This window comes from Trachemys scripta, chromosome 6 (assembly GCF_013100865.1).
Source record: "Trachemys scripta elegans isolate TJP31775 chromosome 6, CAS_Tse_1.0, whole genome shotgun sequence".
NCBI classification, from domain to species: Eukaryota; Metazoa; Chordata; order Testudines; family Emydidae; genus Trachemys; species Trachemys scripta.
In genome coordinates, this window is record NC_048303.1 from 10,764,825 (window position 1) to 10,789,328 (window position 24,504).

At 44.0% G+C, this 24,504-nt stretch overlaps 2 protein-coding genes across 2 annotated transcripts in view; both read right to left on the bottom strand.

Moving 5' to 3' along the window:
• The window catches only part of LOC117879575 (lipoxygenase homology domain-containing protein 1-like), a 52,597-nt gene extending 36,674 nt beyond the window's left edge, over nt 1-15,923 (bottom strand). The window contains exons 1-8 of the mRNA XM_034774848.1: nt 15,630-15,923; nt 13,293-13,447; nt 12,002-12,135; nt 10,582-10,730; nt 7,754-7,858; nt 6,288-6,416; nt 5,131-5,295; nt 1,633-1,814 (exon numbers count right to left, since the gene is read on the bottom strand). Coding sequence (XP_034630739.1) covers nt 1,633-1,814; nt 5,131-5,295; nt 6,288-6,416; nt 7,754-7,858; nt 10,582-10,730; nt 12,002-12,135; nt 13,293-13,447; nt 15,630-15,831 — 1,221 coding nt within the window. The 5' untranslated portion in view covers nt 15,832-15,923. The remainder of the gene's footprint in view (nt 1-1,632; nt 1,815-5,130; nt 5,296-6,287; nt 6,417-7,753; nt 7,859-10,581; nt 10,731-12,001; nt 12,136-13,292; nt 13,448-15,629) is intronic.
• A 5,353-nt stretch (nt 15,924-21,276) lies between these two features.
• LOC117879086 (lipoxygenase homology domain-containing protein 1-like) overlaps nt 21,277-24,504 on the bottom strand; it is a 151,618-nt gene continuing 148,390 nt past the window's right edge. Inside the window, exons 18-20 of the mRNA XM_034774038.1 lie at nt 23,851-24,047; nt 23,264-23,456; nt 21,277-21,446 (exon numbers count right to left, since the gene is read on the bottom strand). Coding sequence (XP_034629929.1) covers nt 21,277-21,446; nt 23,264-23,456; nt 23,851-24,047 — 560 coding nt within the window. The remainder of the gene's footprint in view (nt 21,447-23,263; nt 23,457-23,850; nt 24,048-24,504) is intronic.

Genomic DNA, 24,504 nt, shown 5'->3' on the forward strand with positions numbered 1-24,504 from the left:
TTTTGCATGCACTAACGTATGTGTTTGCAAACACATCAGAAATACATCAGGCTCTTTGAAAACTTGGTCCAATGTATTCCGAAATCATAGCTCCTACAGTAAGGTAACAGGTCCTCTATATATTCCTACACAAGCATTAGGCATTATGGACCAACTTTTCAAAAGTGCCTTCTGAAAGTGCACCCACAAAATGGTGCATATAGATCCCCCATTTGTGCATGCAATTTCAGACATTACCTTTGGTTCTTAGAAGGGGTTTCCTTTTGAAAATATTGGAGGGACAGAGATCAAGCGAGAATATATGTAAGTGTGCCAGAGAGAGAGGAAGAGAAATTATAATTGACTAAAGGTTCTAGATGAGGCCATTAGCAAGCAATGGCAGGGGTTGCTACTTATCAATCATATGTTGCTCCTATTACTGTATCTTTGCTCCTTACAGTGCTTTGCATGTATTTATCCTTGTAACATGCAGTGAGATAGGGCTATTATCCCCATTTTATAGATGGGGACCTGAGGTGCAAGTGTAACCCCGACAGACCCCGGTCTGTCGGTGGACAGGTTCGAACCTGGGGAGCTTAGTGCATGAGCCTCTACCACATGAGCAAAAGCTACATGGCCCTTAGCTAACGCTGTAGAGCAGACTCATTAATCTCTCTCTCTCAAGTGGTCTCGGTGCCACTAGATGGGACAGACCACCACACCCAGGCAGTGTGTGGGGTTACATACTTCCCCTAGCTGAGGAAGCATGTCCCAACCTTCAGAGTTCCCAGCTGAAATCCTGGCCGAGACCCCATTTGTAACACCAACAGACCCCAGTCCTCGGCAGGCAGGATTAAACCGGGAACTTCTGGAGCTTAGTGCATGAGCCTCTACCGCATGAACTAAAAGCCAACTGCCTCTTAGCTAATGCTGTAGAGCAGACTCATCTGACTCTCTCTCTAAGTGGTCTCAGTCCCACTAGATGGGACAAAAAACTACACCAAGAAGGTGTGTGGGTTACACAAGGAGGCTTGGTGATTTGCCTGGGATCATGCAGGAAGTCTGTAGCAGCACTGGGACAGAATCCAGGACTCCCAAGTCCTAGGCTAATCCCCTAACCATTAGACCATCCTTTCTCCCCCACAGCAGTACCTGCACAAGTCTCCAGTGAGGAGAGAGGTAAAGAGTAGCACTGGGCAAGTAATTGATTTTTTGGTTCAGTGGAAGTTCCAAAAAACTGGAAAAAAAATTCTGTTTGGGCTGAAACACATCTGAAATTTTTAGACTATCTGGTAAATGGAAAAAGTCTGCCTGAGGTCTATTCCAGAAGAGGGATTTGAACACAGAGCAGAGATTCAAGCCTCGTTCTCCAATGAGTTCCCTAACCACTGGGCTAAAGGTTACAAGGGTCCAGCCGCACCCCCATCTTTTCCTTCTCTGGCACTCTGTGAATGGCCAAAACAATTCATGTCAAATTCACAAATAGTTTCAGGTCAGCCAAAAATGAATCTTTTGTCCGGAATTAGTCATCCAAAAATTTTCACCCAGCTGTCATGAAGAGTCCTTTTTCAATTTTTTTCCACTCCATTTTGTGTCCCTAAACCCCTCACCCAATCATTGCTCCTGCAAAAGAGCAAATATTTTTTATTTTACCTCCACAATGAACTGATCCACTGAGTTCCTCTCAAAGCACAACCTTTGCTCTCTCTTGTTCTGGCACAGGGATTTCTGTTGACTGCAGACCCCATTACTTCCATACAGAACAATGAAAACATCTGCATCGGTGCCAGCTCCAAAGATGTCACTGGTGTAAACTGTGATCTCGTAAGGGACAACTAAGTTAAGCAGAGGAAAACAAAAAACAAACCACGGGCTGTGAGCAAAAAGCAAGGCTTCCAACTGGGAAAGTCTATAATTCATTTTAGAATTTAACAAACTCAAACCTAGATTAGAAATGTCAACATTTACAAAGCATCATTAGGAATTCTACACACACAAGTTATGCACAATTAACTGTTACATTACGTTGCAAGTCATGAGGCTGGATTCTGATCTCAGTTACACCAGCATAAATCTGGAGAACTCCATTTAAATCAATGAAGCCAACAGAGCTACTCTGAATTCATACTGATTTACTGAGGTTGGAATCTGACCCATTGGATTTAATCCTGGGAGTCAAAAGAGCTCTGGATATTTATATTGCAAAGTCATGGAAACATGAATCTCCCACAGTACGCTGAGTCTTGAAAAGACTCAGAAGATTTTTGAGTAACTAAACAAACTGGCAAAACTGAACTAGCTGGAGCTGGTATGAAAAATTCTATATAAACCTCATTAAAACTTCTGGACTATTTTAAGTATTAGCTTGCAGAGGAAACATCAACCAGGGGGGTGGGTGGGGGAATGTGAACCCGTCTCTCGCTTTAAAGAACTAATTTCCATTTCACTCTTTTATCTAGTGTTCTCTTGAGGCCAGATTCTCCAGTGCCCTGCACCTTGTCCAGTTACCTACAGTAGTGCAAAGCGGGCATAAAATGCTACCAAATTAGAATTGTGACTACACAGGGTGCAGAGCAACAATGAATTGGACCCTTTAATCCTTCCTTGTTCCTACTTTGGTCTCTCTAGAATTTACTGTTGCCTTTAATTCTATACTTCCTACAGTTCTTTCTTATTCTTATTCCTTTTCAGCCTCTTCCTGATGTAAGAAATAGACTAGCCCAGGATATAGGGGACTGGCCTGGGGGGGCCACAAGACCAGGACAGATTCCTGGCTTTGCTACTGACCTGTTACATAACCTTGAGCAAGTCACTTCCCCTCTCTGAGTCTCAGTTTCCCAATGTGGAGAATGATATTTACTCTCTTTTGTTCAGTGGTTTGAGGTATATGGATGAAAAGTGCCCGACAAGAGCTCAGCATTAATATTATTGATTTTATTTCAAATTATTAAAGGCCTCTTTGCAGTTCTTGAACCCTAATAGAGATCATCTCTTTGCTGACTCACACTTAGGATGCTACCAGTCTCCATTAGAGTTGTGCAGAATTGGCCCATACAGTTACCATGGCTTCCATTTCTTCTATCCCTTCTCTGTCATTCTGGTTGGCCTTCTGTTCTCTTTGGTTTACCTGTTCATGTATAGCAAACCCCACTTCAACCATCCTCTTCCTTTTTCTATGCATCTTTCTAAACTGCTTATAATCCTGTGCTTTCCCACACTCCACCCCTTTCAATATTCGTTGTTATGCTTTATGCTACAGTGCTGGCAGTTCTAGGACTCAGCATCCTAGATCAGAACAGATGGCATATTTCTGGCACCACTTCTATTATTGCTGGAGTAACTGTGATTATGCATATCAGAGCATAATCATTCATTAACTATCCAGGCTTTCTAAACACAGCTCTCAGGAGAACAGAGATGAAGAAGTTTGATTTTAGAGACAATCAGCCTGAAGGTACTTAATATTCTTTTTTGCCAGAACCAATGAAACCTATTCGCCTGTGCTGCAGATAAACTGAAATAGTTTCCTGCAATATGTAAAAATAAAGAACTAATCCTGGAGACCAAAATCGCCTGCTATGTGTTATGAAATAAAAATGATCTGATCTTCTCAAGTCTGCTATGCTTGGGTTTTTTCATTTGAATATTAACATCAGCTTAGAACTGAATCAGCAACTCAGCACTGTAAGAAGGTCATAGCTCTCAGCTGTCAGAATCCCCTTTCGTTTTCAGGTTGTACCCCACAGGCACTGTTTTAACGGGCACAACAATGACATGTTTTCATCCTCCATGCTCAGGGAAATAATTTGGCGTGAGCGATCAGGAGACATGTCAGACCATTTTAGTGGCAATCTGAAATCACTATTTTAATGGTTGGGAAATTAGAATACTGTGAATAGTACAACGGGTGTATTTATGCACATGTGTATTTACGCTTGGTTCTAGCACCTTGCAAGTCTCCTCCTACATAGCCCTGATTGCTGGTTCCAGATGCTGCAAAAGGGCTGCTGACATAAATAAGCTTTGCACATATTGTACACGAAGAGCTGGCATTCCAGAAACTCTTACGTCATGTAATACCCCTAAAAATTACCCACTCAAGTTATGTATCATATTACCATGTGTGATACATCTCAGGAAAAACACGGTGAGAAGCAAAACCACGGTACTACGGGTGAGAGCTGAAGAGGACCAGCGCAAGGGTTATGCACTGGTTAAGTCCCATAGGGTTGAAATGTGACACTGATGATCCCTAGGGCTGCAGTGTGGTCTATGTGTGCAGAGGCCTTGCGATGGGTTGACATTCATCCCATGGGTCTGTATATTTATTATTCCAAACCTGGGGCCAGTTGTGTCTGACAGCAGACCGAACGCACCAGGAATGGTGGTGGGGAAAGGTACAAGGAGCACCCCTTCTTCCACCCCTAATGTTTTATGTGGAAAGAAAGTGCAAATGTGCTTGAGAGACATGGTCAGAGCAGCAGTGGAGGTAGGGACGTAAGTGAGGGGACATTGTCAGGGCATCACCAGTGAAAGATTATTTTAGCTTCTGACTGCTGGATAGTTTGAAGAGGTGACGGTAAAGATCAGGGTGTCCAGAAAGGAGGATAGTCCAAGTGAGAAGGAACAATGGCATGAACAAGGGTTTGGGCAGGGGAGAGAAGAAAGAATCCATAAACCTATGGTAGCTCTATGGTCCCCATTACTGTAGTATCTGAGTGCCTCACAGTCTTTAAGGTTAGTTATCCTGATACCAATCATGTGAAGAAGGCAAGTCCTATTGTCCATGTTTTACAGAAGGAGAACTGAGGCACACAGACAGGTAAGTGACTTGGCCAAGGCTACACAGGAAGTCTGTGGCAGGGCAAGGAATATAACTCCATTTCCAAGTCCCAGGCTAGCACCTTAACTACTGGACCATCTTTCCTTATAAAGGGAAGGGGTAGATTTAAAAAAAGCCATGGATGCAGAAGTGACAAGATTTGGCGATAGCCAGCATGTGTGAAGAAGAGTCAGAGAGAGCCCCAAAGTTGTGAATGTGAGGGATGAGAAGTACCGTGGATTCCCACCCCACAGAAATAGGGAAAGGGGAAAGCAGGGGGCTTAGAGATGAGCAATTCAATGTCTGCCACGAGGCAAAATGCTACATACATGGAACATATTCTTTTGTCTGCAGTTCTGCAGGGAAGAGATCTCTCTCAGTGGCTCCATCATCCTCTGATTTATCCAGCCAGCGGCCACAAGGAAACTTCAGGCATTGCCCAAGTGATGGGGCATCAATTTCCACCCATTCCAGAAACCAGCCAGCAGAGCCACCTGTAGCAGGAGATTATACTCAGAGTGAATAGTACTTTTCACCAGCAAAGCGCTTTCCAGACAATGAACTAATTAATTCATCCTGCAAGATCCCTGTGAAAGAGGTAAGTGTTATCATCCTGTTTTACAGAAAAGTCACTTGCGGTAGACAGGCTACTGCTAAGTGACTTGCTCAAAGTCCCAGAGGGAGTGAAAACCAGGGTCAGAACACAGGAGGAGCTCACTGGTCACCATTAGACTCTTGCTCACTCTTGCTTCTTTCGTCAGAACTTGAGGCCAATTTTTTCAAAAGTGGCGAGGGGTTTGGGGTGCCTCAGAGTCGGACTGTCCAGTGGGAGACTAAAGGGGCCTCATTATCAGAGGGAGGGTTTGCAGCACTTTCTGAAAATCAGGCCCCTTTAAAATGTCTGAAGTTAAGCATTCAAAAATCGAGGCATCTGGAACCATTAGTTACATGTGAAAACCTGGGCCCTTTGTGTGAATTTAACACCTGGGTTTTATTATCTGCAGATCCCATTTTGAAATCCTGATCATTTTAAAACATAGCAATCAGGTAGGAATGCCCTGAATATATACCACAAGGTGGCTATAAAGCCAGACAGAGGACTGGCATCACCCCTTTCATGGAATAATGGTTTTGTACAGCAATTCCCTTGCAACGTTCACTTCTCCTGGGCAGCCTTTCCACCCTGGTGCATACTCCTGCTGTAATATCACAGCTTACAAAAGGATGAAAAAACTGCTGTGTTTCAACACTGCTCACACCTCGTTTGCCACCACTGCTGTACCACGTCTAAATTAAATTGCAGGCTCCTTGGGGAAAGAGCCTGTATATTTGTCTGCAAAGCACCAAGCCCCTGATGATAATAGTGTCCAGCATGTTAATAAATAAATCATGAAAGGAATATTTCCAAATATAACACGTACACACACACACATCCCAATGTGGAACAAGGAAAGCTATGTTGTGCCAGGTCATCTTATCATCTTACCTTTATTGTCATGGCCAATCTTTATTTTTTTCAGGTCTCCAATGTCCACAGATTCCACTGTAAAGGCATCGAGCTTCCCACGCTCAAATTTGTTCTTGTTAGTTTTGGAGGCCTTTAGATTGATTATCCCTGTTTGTTGTAGCACATACAGACATTGTTTAGTGCAATGATATTCAGACCTCAGTGGTTCAGGAGCCAAATTAGCAATCAGCATTACCCCAAAAAGTAGTGTGAATTCATTGTTTCGTTTACTATATAGGTCTGCGTGTGTGTGCGTCTGTGTGTGTGCGTGCGCGTATAATTATTCTCACAGTAAAATGACAGCCTGGGTATTATTATATTATCAACTATAATTGGTTAATAACATAGTAAAAGCATCCTGATTGGCAGGGATGCTAGACCAATTTGCATAGTGAGGTGCGGGGGGCTGAGAGTCATTAAACCCAACTGTAAACTCTGTGTATGATGGAAACCACTTCAGACTAAGGGGTGTGGCTGCACCCCCAGCACACCTACTTCCAGCACTTATGCTGATTGGTTAATAATTACATCACAGTGTTTTAATATCATGTGCTTCAAAGAGCCGCAGGAGACACATTAAAGAGCCACTTGCGGCTCGTTGGCTGCAGTCTGGGTATCACTGGTTTAATGTATAAAAATCAATACTTTGGGATTGTAAACAGGAACAGGGGATGTGGCAACAGGGTAATAAATGGCCTTTCACCTCTGGAGATTTGGTGTCCAATCTGTCCTTTGTCACGCTGAACCCTAGATTTTCAACTGAATATAAAAAACTCACCAAAATACACATCACATCTCTCTTGAGTTGAGAGGTCTCCCTTCAATGCCACAGCAACTATGCTGTTGAAGGGCCAGTAGGGATGTGGTCCGAGTTGTGTAAGGGAATTTGCCCTACACTTCTCTTCACTGTCTGTCACTGTCACAAATACTAAGATTCACTACATAAGCATGGTGTTGGTCCCAACAGGGTTTGCTCATCAACAGATCAAATATTTCTGCAACACCTCAGCAGTTGAAGACGAGCTGGGTTTCTAGAGTGGGCTGATTCCTTGCTGGGATACAAATGAGTTGACCCAGACCAAGTGTTCTGTTTTCCTACTCTTTGTTTTAATCTATGCTGTCAACAATTCGGCTTACACAGCTGGTGTCGATTGGCCTAGCTCTATTGAGGCCCATGAAATGACAGTGATTTGCAGGAGCTGAGGATCTATCCCCTAGTAACTAAAATGATAAATAACATTGACTTCCATATGCACTCTGATAAGAAAAAGACTTACAGCAAGAATATGAAATCATCTTAACTAAGAACAGATATTGTATTGAGGAAAGCAAAAAACGCCCCCCCCCCCCCCACACACACACACTCCTCAGCCATTTCAGTCAATTATACCAACAGCACGGACCCCATCTCTCTCACACATACATGGGCTGTACTTGGTTCCTACCCGTGTCATCTTTATTTCCATAAAGAATGATGAAGACATTGGCATCTGTCCCAGAATTCTTCTTGTCCCCGGTTTTCACTTTCACAGTATAAGTAGTTGATTTAGCTGTCAAAAAGCATTTCTTAATTTGAGAGTGTGAACACTGAGCAGCTATTAATTCTATTTCTTCTTGTTTCATTGCACGCGTTATTTATTTATTTTTGGACAGTCAGATTGTATTCCTAAAGCTCTGACAGTAATTCCTGTCGCTTGTACTGATATTTGCTAGAGTGAAACAGGACTGTTGGGCTGCAGGATCCGCGACCGCTCTTCATTCAGTAATGCTTTCTCCATCTTTACAGAAGAGAGAGCTGTTCAGACTTCCCATTTCTTTCCTGGGAGTCTCACATGCTTCTCAGATTTGTTTCCTGCTGCAATCTACAATAACATTTCATTTACAGCACCAGATTTGATATAGGCAGACAGCCCTTCACTATATCCGATTTGCATCGTTTCCCACAACACCATCATCTGAAAAGTGTGGCAAACTCTTAAGAGCTGTGGAAATTCCTAGAAGTTGTCTCCACAACACTACAAAATAATAAGCCAAGATTGTCAAAAATGGGCGCTTAAAGTTAGACTCATCAATCCATATTTAGGCACCCAAAGGAGTGTCCTGATTTTCAGAAGCAGCTCCCACTGAAGTCAATAGGAGCTGCTGGGTGCTCAACATTTTTGAAAATTAGCCCACTTATTCCGATGTATAAATATGGATGCAGGGGCTTAGCTTAAGGCTCTCAACTCCCACTGGAGTCAGCGGAAGTCCAGGACACTGATCACCTTGCAGGATCAGGCCCCGTGATTGCGTCATTATTCAGTTGTTGGCATGGGCAATCAAGCACACCGGATACAAGGTAGTTTCAGGAAGATAAACATAAGCAGAGCTGGCACGAGGCATAAGCAGACCAAGCAATTGTATAGATCCCCAAGCTGCTCAAGGAGGCCCCTTATTTGCTTTTTTAGGATATGTTGTGTCTCTGGGGGGGGAATATTCTTGCTTACGGCCCCCAATGGGCTAGCACCACCTCTGATCAGAAGACACCAGGGTGCTAAATGAAAAAAAGATAAATCTTCAGGTTCCTTGATAGCAACAAGTCTCCGGTTTTAGTCACTGACACCTGGTCAGTTTCACATCCAAACTTGTACCCATTGATAACTAATTAGGCCTGAATAAAGACTGGGAGTGGCTGGGTCACTACAAAAAATAATTTTCCCTCTGTTGATACTCACACCTTCTTGTCAACAGTTGGGAATGGGCCACATGCACCATGATTGAATTGGCCTTGTTAGCACTACAAACAGTAATTTCCCCTCTGTTGATATTCACCCCTTCTTGTCAACTGTTGGAAATGGGCCACATCCACTCTAATTGAATTGGCCTCGTTAGCACTGACCCCCCCCACACACACACACTTGGTAAGTTTCAGAGTAGCAGCCGTGTTAGTCTGTACTCCTGTTCTTCTTTTTACACTTGGTAAGGCAACTCCTATCTTTTCATGTGCTGTATATTTGTACCTGCCTACTGTATTTTCCACTCCATGCATCTGATGAAGTGGGTTATAGACCACGAAAGCTTATGCCCAAATACATTTGTTAGTCTCTAAGGTGCCACAAGGACTCCTCGTTTCCATTGCTAACTAGCACTACTAAGCGGCTATGGTTTTAATGATGGCTGTGCATTCCAATTCAGATGTACTGTAGCACTCACTCCTTGCAAGAGAAAGGGAGAGACTGAAACAGATGTTTGCCTTCCACACATGGGTCCAGTCTTGCAAGGTGATTAAAGTTCATGAGAACAGGGGAGGGGTGGGGCTCATTATCTTACAGGGCACTGAGTATTTCACATTTTATTCGCACTAAATAATCTCATGATTCATGTCATAAACATACAGCTACGGGTAGCATAAAATCCCTCCTTTACCTGTATGGGGTTAAGAAGCTCAAATAACCAGCTGGCACCTGACCAAAAGGACCAATAAGGGAAGAAGATCCTTTCAAATCTGTGGGAGGAGGTTTTGTTTGTGCTCTCTTTGTTGTGCTCTCTCAGGACAGAGAGAAAAAACCTCTCCTAAAACCCTACCTGAAATAAGCATCTAAGATTACAAAAATTGTAAGTAAAGCAAGGAAATGCGTTAGATTATCTTTTGTTTTAGCTTATGAATTTTCCTTATGATAAGAGGGAGGTTTATTTCTGTTTTTTGTAACTTTGAAGTTGAGCCTAAAAGGGAATCCTCTGTGTTTTAAATCTTTTTATTACCCTGTAAAATTACCTTCCATCCTGATTTGACAGAGGTGCTTCTTTTACTTTTTTCTTTATAATAAAGTTCTGCTTTTAAGAACCTGATTGGTTTTTAGTGTCCTAAAACCCCAAGGGTCTGGTCTGTGCTCACCTTGGGTACCTAGTCGGTTAGTATATTATTCTCAAGCCTGCCCAGGAAAGGGGGTGAAGGAGCTTGGGGGGATATTTTGGGGAAATAGGAACTCCAAGTGGTCCTTTTCCTGAATCTTTGTCTAACTCACTTGGTGGTGGCAATGATACCGTCCAAGGACAAGGAAAGGATTTGTGCCTTGGGGAAGTTTTTACCTAAGCTGGTAGAAATAAGCTTAGGGGGTCTTTCATGCGGGTCCCCACATCTGTACCCCAGAGTTCAGAGTGGGGAGGGAACCCTGACAATCCAGGAGGGGACTTTTTCATGGCCTAACAAATACTCTAATTGATAGTGGTCTTAGAGCTATTAATAACTTGTCTTCCTTTTATTCATTGAAAGAAACACAAGACTGATGTAAACCTTTCTGTTCCAGGCCCAGAGATGCAAGAGATTGATGATCATTGTCCGAATCTTTCTTTATAAATGCTTCATCCACTGGAACCAGCTCTCTGGCAATCTGACCATCATCTTCCTCACCTGCCAACCACCGCTGGCATGGGAAATAATACCTGCAAGAATAACAGTGGCACACAGCACTCACACAGGACTTTTCATCTTCAGAGCACTTCACAGACATGAACAGCAGTAATTAGCAAAGATGAGAGGCTCGTTAACAGAGAGTAACAGCACTCAAAGCTGATAAGCATAAATGTGTCTCCTTCCTTGTCTTTTGTTCCCTTTATGTGGACTTATCCAGGCCTGGCAATTGATGCCTGCTGATAGATACTGAGTGTCAAGCTGTCAGTCCCGCCTGGCTCATTTCATTTTGAGGCCCAGAAGCAGATAAATAACCTAAGGGTTAATGATGGTCTCACAGCAAAATATACTTTATATTTACAAACAACGGACCGAGTCTTGAGGTCCTCACTCAGGTTCCAAACCAGCAAAGCACTTACGGACATGCTTAACTTTTAATATGGGAGTAGCCCCACTAAAGTCAATGGAACTATTCACATGCTTGAAGTTGAGCACATGCTTAAGCATTCCAATGGATTGGGGGCTCAAGTTGTATTCAGTCTGCTCCCTCTCAAGTTACTGGGAATTTGCCTGGGTCAGGACCTTTGGATTTAGCCCATTGGTTTATCTCCCCCCCCCCAATATATGTAAAAAGCAAACCAAGTGCTGGGTCACAAGCTTCCAGAGTCCAGGCTATAGGAGGGAACCCATACCATAGGTCAAGGACTATGCAACAGGAATTTCCTTCAAGTGGAGTGTGTTCCTCCTGGAAGAAAAGGTAGATTCTGCTTCCAAACTTCACTGGCCCCTGAGTTCCACTTTGATCCCAGAAGATCTCAGGGGATTTTCCAGAGCCCAAAGCTATCAGTATTGAACATTGCTGCCGCATTACTGGCTCTAGGCTCCCAGTGAGTTTGACACCATTAGAGCTGGGCTCCCAGGGCTACTTGCACTGGCAACTTACCCCAGGAGCTCTCGTGAAGGGGGGTTATAGAAACAGAGACGGGAGCTGTAGTGCCTTTTGAGACGAGTTCTGGATGGGTAATGACAGTGGGACTAATGTGCATCCTGAACACACATCTTTATACCCTCTTCCTACCCCTTGCACAGAGCTGGGGTCCTCTGCACACACGTCTGAGAGAGTCATCCCCACATCCAACAGCACCATTATTTTAGCATTCTAAGAGGATCATCCAGACTGGTTTCGTGACACATGTAACAAAATCACTATATTCTTTGTATTTCTAAGGCTTTATATTTATCTGACCGGAAGTATGAATCCCATGGGTCCGATCACATGAATGGAGTGCAGCAATCTGCTCACCTGGTGTTGTCCTTGAGATCAACAATCTCCACTCTGTCCAAGAACCAGGCTGCGTTGCCGCTGGAGTTGTCATGACGAATCCGCAGTTTCTTCAGTACTCCCAGATCAATGGCTTTGATGGTGAATATATCTTCCTGCAAAAGCAGAAACAGAGGCAGACTGGTGTTTCACACCCAAGCCTACAGGGAGTCAGTGCCTGGACAGGGTATTTTTTCCATTAAAAAAAAAAGTGAAAACTCTCTCGTGCTTTCTCAGATATTAAAATCATATTATCAGCAGCTTTAATCTGTCTCTCCTAACTCTCAGTCTTTCCAGAGTCCTTATCTCTTCTTGGAATCCACTTTGCAACAAAGCAGCTGAACCCTGATGTAAAGGCCCTTTAAATCCATGGAAAGACTCCTGGGGACTTCAATATGTTTTGGGTGAAGCTACTGAAGAAGTTCTCCCTTTGTCATTTGCAGCGTCATAAAGTTTACCCATTAACAACAATAACAATTTGACAATACAGTCCTTATCTTCATGCTATTTAGAAACCTTAATGCAATTAGCTTGTTGATAGACTTTTGGCTTCCTCGGCTACCAAAAGCATAAGGTGTTACATCTCTTTCTTAGAATTCCTCCCACTTACAGAATGATGCTTAGATTATGATGTTATTAGATCTGAACTAATAATTCATAATAAACAGATTACGGGGCAAATTTAGCCTCTTTGCTTGTTGCAAGTTGCCTGCAAGCAGCTTACCATTTTCTCAGTTTTTTTCATTATTAAAAATTATTCTCTGAATAATTCCTACTAGTAACAGTTGCTCTGTTGATTGCAAACTGCACTGTTTTAATTATAACTGGACAGATAGGTCACATGATATTGTTTTTGCTCCCTGACCAGATGAGTGTAACTTTTAGGATCAATTTTCCAATGCAAATATTCAGACATTCAAAATTAATTCTGACATATATTATCTAATATCCATTTAAAATTTGCAGTTTCCAAACATTTCTGCCAGTAAATTACATCACCAGAACACTTTCAGGAATCCAGCCACAAAAGAGGCACAAACCCAGGCGAAGCAAATCCAGTTTTTCATTCAAGTGAATATTCACTGAAATATATATTGAGGTATTTCCCAGCTCTATTTGTTTAAGAGAGAAAACCAGATGTCCAAACTTTGAATTCAAAGAATAGCCTGAGGTTTACTGAGAAGATGTAGCAATGAACGATCAGCAGCTTGTGTTCAAGGACAGAGGATCATACCTGCCTTTCGCTTGCTTGAGTGACTAATTAATGCCTTACCTGGCCCTTCTCAAACTTGTTCAGGTGGTTGGACCTTTTCAGCTGGCGCTCACCAGTGTCTCCTCCTCCTTCGCCATAGATGCTCAAGAAGACATTAGCATCAGTCCCAGCACCCCACACATTCCCAGTGACGACATGGACCTCATAGGTGTTCTCTGTAAGTGAAGTTGCACAGAAGAGATGACATAGGAACATAAGAACTGTCATGCTGAATCAGACCAGTGGTCCATTATAACAACACGCTGGCCTATAAGCACAGGCATGGACAGCCCTATTAAGATGAGGTTTGTTCTGAGTTGTGGTCCACACAGGGCACACGATGGAGAGGGATCAGGTGACTGTCATGTGACCGCTTGCCAGAAACTATATAAAGGAATGCTTCTGGATCATTCTAGAGGAGGTAAGAGTTGAGGTAAGTCCCTCCATGGGAGCTGTCAGTAGGCCAGGAGAGCAAGGAAGAATGGTGTGTCCTCTGCCCTCTTAGCTTGGCTGGGACCAAGTGTTCTGAGTTGTTTACTCTTGTTTCCAATCCTTTTGTGATAATAAAGCCAGTTCTGAGGAAAGGGCCTTGAACTAAACTCTTACTTGGGCTTTATTTTAACCTTCCCTAGCCAGGTTTTTTGCTCACCAACTTATGTAACGCTGACAGACTCCGGTCGTCGGTGGGCAGGATCGAACCTGGGACTCTTGCAGCTAAATGCATGAGCCTCTACTGCATGAGCCAGAAGCCATAGGGCTGGTAGCTAAGGTTGTAGAGCAGACTCATTAATCTCTCTCTTGAAGTGGTCTCCCTAGATGGGACAGAGCACCACATCCAGCAGGTGTGTGGGTTACACTTACACTCATCTAGTCTAATATTCAGTCTCCAACAGTGGTCAACACTAGATGCTTCAGAGGAAGTTTCAAGAAACCCCTACTGGACCACTGTGGAATAACCCAGCCATTTAGGACGTTTCTTCCAAACCCCCACGTTTGCTTCTGCTGTGAAGCATGAGGATTTAGATCATATTTTTTACCCTATCTATTGTAATGTCGTACATTCTTGTTAGCCATATAAATGCTGAAGCTGGGTTTTTTAAACCTCCTAAACCCTTAGCCTCAATGATATCTTGTAGCAGTAAGCTCCACAGGCTAATTACATGCTCACTCCTGGGGGAATTCTGTGCCACTGTGCACGCACAGAATTCATTCAGATTTTTTTTTCTCCGCAGAATATAGATTCTGCTGGAGAGGCGCTGCAATTATACATTTTGCCGGCCAGGGGCTGCTGTGGCACCAGAAGAGAGGGCAGCCAGAGGGCGGAGAGGTTGGGGAAGAGGTTGTGTTCCTCACAGTAGAGCCAGGTGAGGAGGCACAGGATGGACAGAGTGGGGCACCCGGGGCTACAGGAGGGTAACAGACTGGGGTTCAGAAGGGCTAGTGGAAGGGACAGACAGGAGCTAGTGGGGTGACAGCACTGAGCCATGAACTGAATGGGAGGGGGGCTGCAGGACCACATGAGTTTGGGGGAGAGGGGCTGAGGGTCACATGTGGATGCAGGAGGAGGACTGCAGGGCCACATGGGGACTAGGGGCAGGAGGGTGAAGGGATACATAGGGATAGGGCAGATGTGACTGATAGAATGGGAGTGGCTAGGGGTCAGCCAGGGTCTGCATGGGGGAGGCTCCCCAGCTCCCTAACAATCCCTCCCCCACACAAAAAAAATCCTGTTCCCTACTTCTCCCACCCACACCCACCCCCAGCCTCTCCCTCAGCTCTTTCATTACCCCTGACTCCCCCAAGCCTTTGCACTACTTCTGAGGGGTGCAGGAAATACATTTCTGTATTGTGGTTTAAATGAATTACTCAACGTTCTGTATGAATATGCCTTGTAAGGAATCTATTTGTTAAACAAACATTTCCTGAATCTTTTTTTTGTTGTTGCCTGTATTGTTACAGACATACTTGCTGAGAGGTATTTTGAAAGAAATTACCAAAATAATTGAAATTGGTGTGATTATATTGTGTTATTTTGACAAATAAAATATGCAGAATTTTAAAATGTTTTGGTGCAGAATTCCCCTAGAACTACATGCGGTGTGAAAAGTATTCGTTTTTCTCATTGTTAAATTTGCTGTTTTTCCATTTCGCTGGGCGTGGGGATGGTGTAGCAGCCTGGCAGAAGCACAGTCTTTGAGCTATCCTGAGTGCACAAGGGGGTAGAGATGAGGGGGTATATACAACTTTATGGCATTTCCAGACTTTTGAGTGCTTAACTGTGTACTGCTCTCTTAAATGTAATTTTTTTTTTACTGATTATGAGACGCTTAGGGACACGTATTTACTGCGGAAGTTTACCCTCAAGTCCAGATCCATCCTCGGGTATCAGCTCCACAACCAGCTCCTTATCCCCTTCATCTGTAGCCAACCACCGGTGAGCCACGAACTTACAGACTTCCATCACTTCTTCTGGCTGGGAGTCCTCCTCCTCTTCCTCACTGGATTTCTTCTTCTTCTTCTTCTTTTTCTTCTTATCAGTCTCCTTCACCTTCATTACCATCCATTTAAGTGTGACACTTTCCAGGAACCAGCCATCCCCAATGCCCTTCCCATCATGGCCAATTCGGAGCTTGTAGATCTTGCCAACATCTGCAGCCTCTATCTGCCACCAAAGAAAAGTTTAAGGCCTGAGAGAACATGAAATGTCTTCTCTTCACAAATAACCAGTGCCTAAAACTCAACATGCTTAAAACTCAATGACAGTGCTTAAAACTCAACATGGCCCATTACATCCAAAGCTATTACCTCACTATTACCTTGACTGTGAGATGTGACAGGTCATTCCCTGCCCCACTTCCCAGTTTCAACTGGATTGAGGGTTCTTTTTCACTTCCTGTTCTAAATTACTGTGTAGTGCACTTCCACGAAATATCATCTAAACTGACCGAGTGACTTGCACAAGGTCATACAGAACATCTGTGGCAGAGACACTCAAACTAAGATCTACTGGGTACCAGTCCTGCTTCTCCTGCTCTCACCAACATTGTCGCTGTGCCTTTGTTAAATTATTGGGCTATTGTATTCATCTCTATCAGTCTGCAAGCTTCTTAAGGTGTGCACCTTGGTTGTTGGTTTTTTTTTTTGGTGGGTGGGGTGTTGGGTGATCAGTAAAATGCTGTATATACATATGGCACTCCTTAAATAAATATTAGCGATGCAGTATGGTAAACCAAAGTGGAAGACTGTTCTATTGGTAAGGACACTGACCTAGCACTCAAGAGATTTGGTTCAATTCCTACCTCTGCCACAAATTTCCTGTGTGACCTTGGGCAAGTAATGTAAGTTATCCTGTGCCTCAGTTTTCCATAACAGTTCCCTACCTCACAGGGTGCTGCGATGGTAAACTCCATTAAGATCGTAGCAACCTCAGACACTACAGTGATGGAGGCTATACAGGGGGAGAAGGAGCAGGTCTCTCTAGTCAGTAAAGCAGATATGAAGAATGGGCACCTTATTGTTTTAGACTATTTGCCCACATTATTTAGTCACTTGCCCTGCTAGAACAGGGTTTCTCAGCCTCTGAGTTGTGACCCAAAATTGGGTCACCAGAATGTGTCAAAGCCTTGCAGGGCTGGCTGGGCTCAGCTCCCCCTCCGGATGTTGCGACCTGGTGCACGGGGTCACAGCACTGCTCAGGTTTCGCACAGTCACCCCTTTGTCAAGAAGACGGGGGGGCCGACCAGGACAAATTTGAGCGAATGGGATTGCGATCTCCTGCGCCAGGTCGTAATTCCATACACACAAATTTGGCCTGGGTGGCCCCCTGTCAGGAAGAGGGGGCCAAATCTGAACAGAGCTGCAACTGCAGAGGTTGTAACACCCAGTGTGGGAAGCCGAACCCAGTGAGCTTCACGGGACAGGGGCTGGGAGGGAGTGGTTGGTGTCTGTTTGCATTGGATGCAGCAGGTCACTCTGGGATATGCCGGGGGGCAGGGATTTTGAGGATCCTTGCTGCTCCCCCTGACCTGCCCCTTCTTCCCACAGGCATGGGGAAGAGCAACTTGCTGCTTTGGGTCACAAATAACACATTCTCCAGTAAGTACTGGTCCCCCGATATATATCCCCCCCACAGCGGGCAAACATCCCCTCTGTCATACCACCTATCCTGGCCCCCAGATATTTCCCCACTGCACCCCTGGCCCCTTCTGCCCCAAACCACCCCATTTTACCCCCACAGCCCCAAATCCTCATCACCCCTCTACCCACACGGAGCTGTGTGTTTTTTGAGGGTGTTTTGGCTCTCTGGTCCTCCCCTGGCCACCTCTGCCTCCATAGCCTTCCTTCAGCCCCCATTTCCTTCCTTATTACACTGCCAGGACCTCAATCTCCCCATTTCACCGCCAGGCCCCCAAATTCCCCCCCACACTTCACCTTCTGTCCCCATGGGCCATATGGGGAAGCTGTATTTGGGGGGCGGGGGTCTCGGTTTGCTAATCCTCCCCCCAGAGGCCCGCGGAGTTCACATCTGGTTGATCATATCTCAAAATTTTAGCTCCAAGTCCGCCACCCCTGGATGGACCTCTGCAGGGAGGTAGGAGGGCATCGGATCTGGGGTGTCTTGGGGATCTCTGGGTTACGACAAGCCATCAAGGTTTATAAATGGGTTGTGAGCCCAAAAAGTTTGAGAACCACTACATTAGAAAGTGTTTCTCAGCATGGTGGCCCCATAACCAATGACCCTTTTAGTTATGGTGGGTTTTTGTGTTGATATGTAGTTTATATACTATGAACCCTGTGAATATTTTCTTTTTCAGGCTTTAATTTGTCATTTTAATATAGAAGACTTCAGCCTAGAAGCATTTTTATCAGATTAAAACAATAATCAATTGCAAAAGAGATGTTTATCAGGAAAATGAAATCGATCCACCTATCCCAGCACCAAGAAAAGTGTCTCTCTTTTCCCAGCTCATGTGCATCCAGCATTCCCTGTCTGTAGCTAATAGCATTGTCTCATTAACATGTAGCTCATACAGTCTTATTCTTTCCCATATCTTCCTGTAAATATTAATACTGGGAAAGATAGAGATCCTTCATCTCCTAATGCTTCAAACTTCTACCTTGTGTACTCGGAAAACGGCAGAAAATGGATAACACATTAAACTTAAGGCTTCCAAATTGTGTAAGCATTTAATAGGAAACAATCATGGCTATGTAAATAGAGCGATTTACATAGAAGATTTATAAAAATCTGTAAGATTTAATATGTCAGGGGAAGCTCATTTACTTTAGAAACAGATGAATGTACAGCTGGTATTTGAAACGTTATAACAAATTATATATGCAGTGTTGTTGTAGCTGTGTTGGTCCCAGGATATTAGAAAGACAAGGTGGGTGAGGTAATATCTTTTATAGGACCAGCTTCTGCTGCTGAGAGACAAGCTTTTGAGCTTATACAGAGTTCTTCTTCAGGTCTGGGGAACGAACTCAGAATGGAACAGACAGAATGTTTCGTTTAAGTAGTTAACCCGTGAAATATGTTAACCTGAAGAAGAACTCTGTATAGCTCAAAAGCCTGTCTCTTTCACCAGCAGAAGTTGGTCTTATAAAAGATATTACCTCATCGCCCTTGTCTCTATAACAAACGATAAGTACAACTCTACCCTGATATAACGCGACCCGATATAACACAAATTCAGATATAACGTGGTAAAGCAGTGCTCCGGGGGGGAGGAGAGGGGGCTGCGCACTCCGGCAGATCAAAGCAAGTTCGCGGTTTCACCTATAACACGGTAAGATTTTTTGGCTCCCGAGGACAGCGTTATATCGGGGTAGAGGTGTATTTATAAAGTGCTGGTCATTCAAGGACCTCCAAACACTCAAAGAAGTTGTCCCTGTTTTGCAGATGAAGAAATGGAGGCCAAGAGAGGTTAACGGAGCCGTGCAAACGCACAAAGAAAGGCAGTGTGGAAAGGAATGCATATCTCTATCTTACCGGGCAGTGTGACCTCGTGGATAGAGCACTGGCCTCAGACCCAGGACACCTGGGTTCTATTTCCAGCTCTGCCACTGGGTGACCTTAGGAAATCACTTTAACCTCTCTGTGCCTACATCTCCCCATCTGTAACATGGGGATAATGACACCAACCTTTATAAAGTGCTCTGAGATCTACTGAGGAAAAGTACTAGGCATAATGTGACAATGGTAAAGAATCACTGAACAAGTCAGTTTCTCAACACTTAACAGGGAACTTTATTAGAACAAAGCAAACATTTTATCCCTCACTCCGCTTCACGATAGGACTTGTGCCTAGACCCTTCCCCACCTATCCCTCCCTTTTGCCCGGCTTCCTTCAATAGACTTAAAGAGACACCACACACATCAGCCTATTCCTAACTGATCTCCTTGCACTATCCAGTGGACCATGCTGCCTCCCTCTTATGAGAGGCGTAAATAAGTCATTAATTATCCAGGACTTCCTAAGTGTTCTTATTTACTTCCTTTAAAAAGTGTTAGCCCTCCATTGCATGGCCTGTTTCAAGACTGCACTGAATTGCTGCCTTGTGCTCAGAATAGCACAGGGGCTGTGACTGAGTTGCTCTGACCTCCTGTGCACAGTGCCCCACTGTGTCAGCACCCTCTTTGGCCAGACAGGGCACTGCACAGAGTCTGCTCAGACCAACGAGGTGGTCAGTCCGCCCTTCTTGTCTGAATCTCTATTGACCTATTCTAGAGGCAAGGACATTAATTTTGTCCCACTGGAGCGTACCTGCCCCCTTCCCCTTATGTTTGGCAAAGGTTATCTGGTCCTTGTCCTCAAGAGGCCTGGAACCCCCTTTGGTTCTTAAATCTCTGTTCAGAGGTAGGTAGGGGAACCCGGGCCACCCACTCCACTGGATTCCAGCTCAGGGCCCTGACCCCAGGCAGGCAGAATCAGTTCTCAACAATTCCCCTGTTGAGCTCCTTCCTTCCTCTCTTTGGTCTGTAGGCTTCTGCAGCCTGTGCCTCTGATCTGCCCTTCTTTGGGTCGTTGTCACTCAGGGGAGGCTTCTCACCAGGTTGCTGGTAGGACCTTCTTTCTCTAACCACCTTGCTCCTCTGGCAGCTGCCCCGCCCCTCAGCTCTTTTATTCTCCCAGGTGTTATGAGGCAGCCAATCAGCATTGGCCAGCAGTTCCTGCACTAACTCTTTGGTTGCCAGGCCCAGGTTGACGGAGACCCAGTGGTTAGGGCACTTGCCTAGTACTCAGATGGTCCAGGTTCAATTCTCTTCTCCACTGGACTTACCATGTGGCCTTAGCAAGTCACTTAGTCTCTCTGGGCCTCAGTTCTCCATCTGCAAATAGGGATAATAGCACTGCCCTTCCAAACCCTGGTGGGGAGGGGTCAGGGAAGAATACAGCAGAGACATCATAAGGTGCTCAGATACTATGGTAGGAGGGTACTGTTAGCACCTTCAACAGATAAAGTACAGAAAAGCATATGATGCACCCCTTAAAAGCAGCAGGCTTCATGGGGTGACATGGCTCTGCATCACCCCTAGCACTATTAGCACAATCTGAGTACTCTTTCCTACGGAACAAAGAGTAGTAATTCCAGTAGCAAGGATTGGCAGGGTTGAGCCAATAATGTGTATCTCTATCACAAGTGCCATGTGTAACTAACGGTACATTCTAAAGTAAGCATGACAATATGTCATGCATGCTTTTTCGATTAAATACAAAAGCTTAATTAAAACATAAGGGATAATGCCACTAGATCAAGGCCAAGATATAGGTTTACAAATGTTTTGCAAAGCTAAAATGAATATTTCTTTTCTTCTACAGTGCCTGCATCCTAAATACTAGTGCATGGAAACCTGAAAGGGAGACTAGTCTATTTTTCATGATGTGCAAAAGCCAATCGAGCAGGAATGTTGAAAAGTGAATGTGCATTGCCATTTTGTTAAAAATACATTATTTTGGTTCTCATTTCTTTCCCTTCAGATAAACAGTAAAGGCTGCTGCCTTCATCGTACCTTAAAAATATCGGTTGCTCCCCTCTCAAAGTTGTTTGACCTGCTTTTCAAGGTGATCAACTCACTTTTGCCAGTCTCGCCATAAAGCTGCATGAAGACATTTGCATTGGTGCCTGCTGCCCGCACGTCCCCCGTAACTATAGACACCTCATAATTTACCACTATTCCAAAAGAAAAAATAAATGTAATGGAGGAGTTAATACACAAAGTTCCTTAGTTTAATTCCGGGGTGAGTTTGCTAATGATGAAATGCATAGAATTGCTTTGAGATGAAAATTAATTATTTATAATACACATAGAATATTTTTATCATGTATAAAAAAATTCATGGCTCCACAGCTAATGCCTATCTCAATAGGCAATAGCCAATGCCTATCTATCTCAATAGGCTAGGGTATCTCCCAGAAATGTCTCTGACACATTCTGCTTTGGTAAAGCCACCTGAAAAATGTATCTAATAATATAGCTTTAAAAATCTACTCCAAACGCTAGCTAAACATTATCATTTGTCTAATGTTCTAATTTTACAAGTAGCCAAACTCAGAGATCAGTCTGAATGATCTAGTGGATACAATATGGGCATGTCTACACTGCAGCTGGGTGCATGCCTCCCCAGGTAGAAAAATTCACTCTAGCTTTGTTTGAGCTAGCAGGCTAAAAGTATCAGTGTGGATGTTGCATCCTGCGCAGTGGCTTGGATCAGCTGCCCGAGCTCAGACCTATGGGGTCAGGCGACCTTGGACTCAGGCTCCCACTCCTCAACATCCACATTGCTATTTTTAGCCCAATAGTTCAAATGGAGCTAGTGCAAGTCTGTCTATCCAGGTTGGGAGGCTTGTTCCCAGCTGCAACATAGACATACCCCAAACGTCTACCACCCACAGACTTCCCATATGGACTCTTGGCCAGTCGTTCAGAAACGCTGTTGCTGTTACCCCATTTGGACAACGGACCTATATACATTTCCCTGAAGGGGAATACTTTGGTTGAGAATGCAAGAGGAGTCATTTACCAGATCCTGAATTTCCTTTCACTCAAGAAAAGTAGTCTGACCCAGTCCAGTAGCAGATGATAAAAATATTCTCCATCAGACCACTGGCTTGTCAGGTCAAGTGAATCTCCCAACTCAAAGTTAGAGGGCTACTAAAATAGGGCCTTAAAAATGGAACCTCGTTGCAACATTAACGATGGAGAGGTTAGAGCCTCTCCATAATATAGTAGTGGGGAGGGAGCTATGTGGAGCCATGGGGAAATGCACTACATTTTTCCTCCTTGGGACACGAGGTCAACTTTTAATCTCGGTTCGAAATGAAAATTAATGTACCGATGTCAGTCAAAACCAGAATGGATCTTCATTCGTATCTATCATAAAACTTCTCTCAAGAGCGACTAGGGACTGGAAATTCAGATGCTGTTGCAAGTCAAGACTGTAATGAACTGGAAGAGCTGTGTGAGGATGCCGCTCTGGAACAGCATGGGAGCTGCAGGTCAGCAAAGAGATGCTTTGATGTTGCAGCCAGGGAAACCCAGTGTCTGACTGCACTGAGCCTGGCCATAGCCCCGGTTCTTCCAGAATCTCAGAAGTCAGAGACGGAGGCAACTTACTACATCATCTCAGCAAGATCCCTGTCCATGCAAGAATTAACCCTACAGTGTTTTTTCCTTGTGTTTTTTCATTTTTTTCTCATCTGATTGTAAATGAGCACCGCAACAGGGCTTTACCATTTACTTTCACAAACAGTGTGCTGCTACCACTGCCTGTCATGCTGACCAATATTGTATCATGGTTTCCTTGTCTATGTCTGTATCCATCTGTTTTCTCTTGTCTTATACATAGATTGTAAGCTCACTGGGGCAGAGACTGTCTTTTCTGGGTTTGTACAATGGGGTCCTGCTTCATCTCTGGGCCTTTTAGACCCTACGGTAATACGGATAATAAATAATAATAATAATAACAACAAACGCTTTGCTCCCTCACATTTCTCAATGGACACAATCTCACTTGGGTAGAGCTCCACCTCCACCTTCCCATCAGCCTCGTCTTTGTCCAGCCATCGGTTGCATGGGAACATGTACTGCCTTCCATGGACAGGAACTGTGATCTGGACACTAGCGAGGAACCAACCAGATCGGAGCCCTACATTATCATGTCCAATCAGAAGTCGGTTGATCTTGAAAAGAAAAAGCAAAAAGGGGCAAGGGGAACAAGGAAGGCATTTACTTAATAAAATAAAAATCTACTTCCCCGGTACGTTCTGTTCTTTCACTGTGTACATGCAAACCTTTTCTATATGTATCGGCTTGTGAACATACAATGTGCCCTTAAACATGCAAGTTGGACATGCAGAGAGCCACACTGCATGTGGAAACATTCCCTTACATGTGCAAACCAGTATCTACGAAAAATCCCTAGTTGCAATTGTAGCAGCCTATTTGAAAAGGTGGTTTGTAACGTTTTGTCCAAAGGTCAGATTCTCTTACAGTGCAGCAGTTCCCTTAGTACTGTGCTGATTATTACACAAATCACTGGCATAAAATACTGACCCACTTGTGATTAAGTCTTACCTTTCCAATATCCAGTGTCTCTAAAATAAACTCATCCACTCGCCCACGTTCAAAGTAATTGCCTAGGTCATTATCAGAAACTAACAGAGGCTCCTTGCTGGTGTTTGCCTTTTCACCATATAGTTTGATAAAAACTTTAGAATCTGAGCTGGCTCCAGGAACATCTCCTGTCTTCACACTGATGTGATAGCTGACATCTAAAGAGAGATTAATGTACACAACACAGACACATGATGCACTGCCAAAGTTCATCCTGAATCATTGAAGCTTGCTGCAAATTAGAACAGAGCACAAGCATGAATCAGAGAGACTTGGAAACATTTTCATCAGAGGCTTGCCCAGAGGAGCAGACTGGAAGGAGCGCATAAACCTCTGAGATGTGTTCACCAGCTGTACAAGTGGTGAAAACCCTAACAGATATATAAATGGACTGAGAATGTCTGATGACAGACCCACAGGGTTAGATTATTACCAAAACATGAAAAAGGAAACTTTGTTAGAAACTGAAGTATCTTTATCTACTTGTATGCCTACAGTTTGATTTTAGCCACTCTTTATTTATTTATCTATTTATTTATTTATTTTTGCATGCCAAATAATTACTAAGAGCTATGTTCTTGTTCTCATTTAGCAATGTTTTAGGAAATTACACTC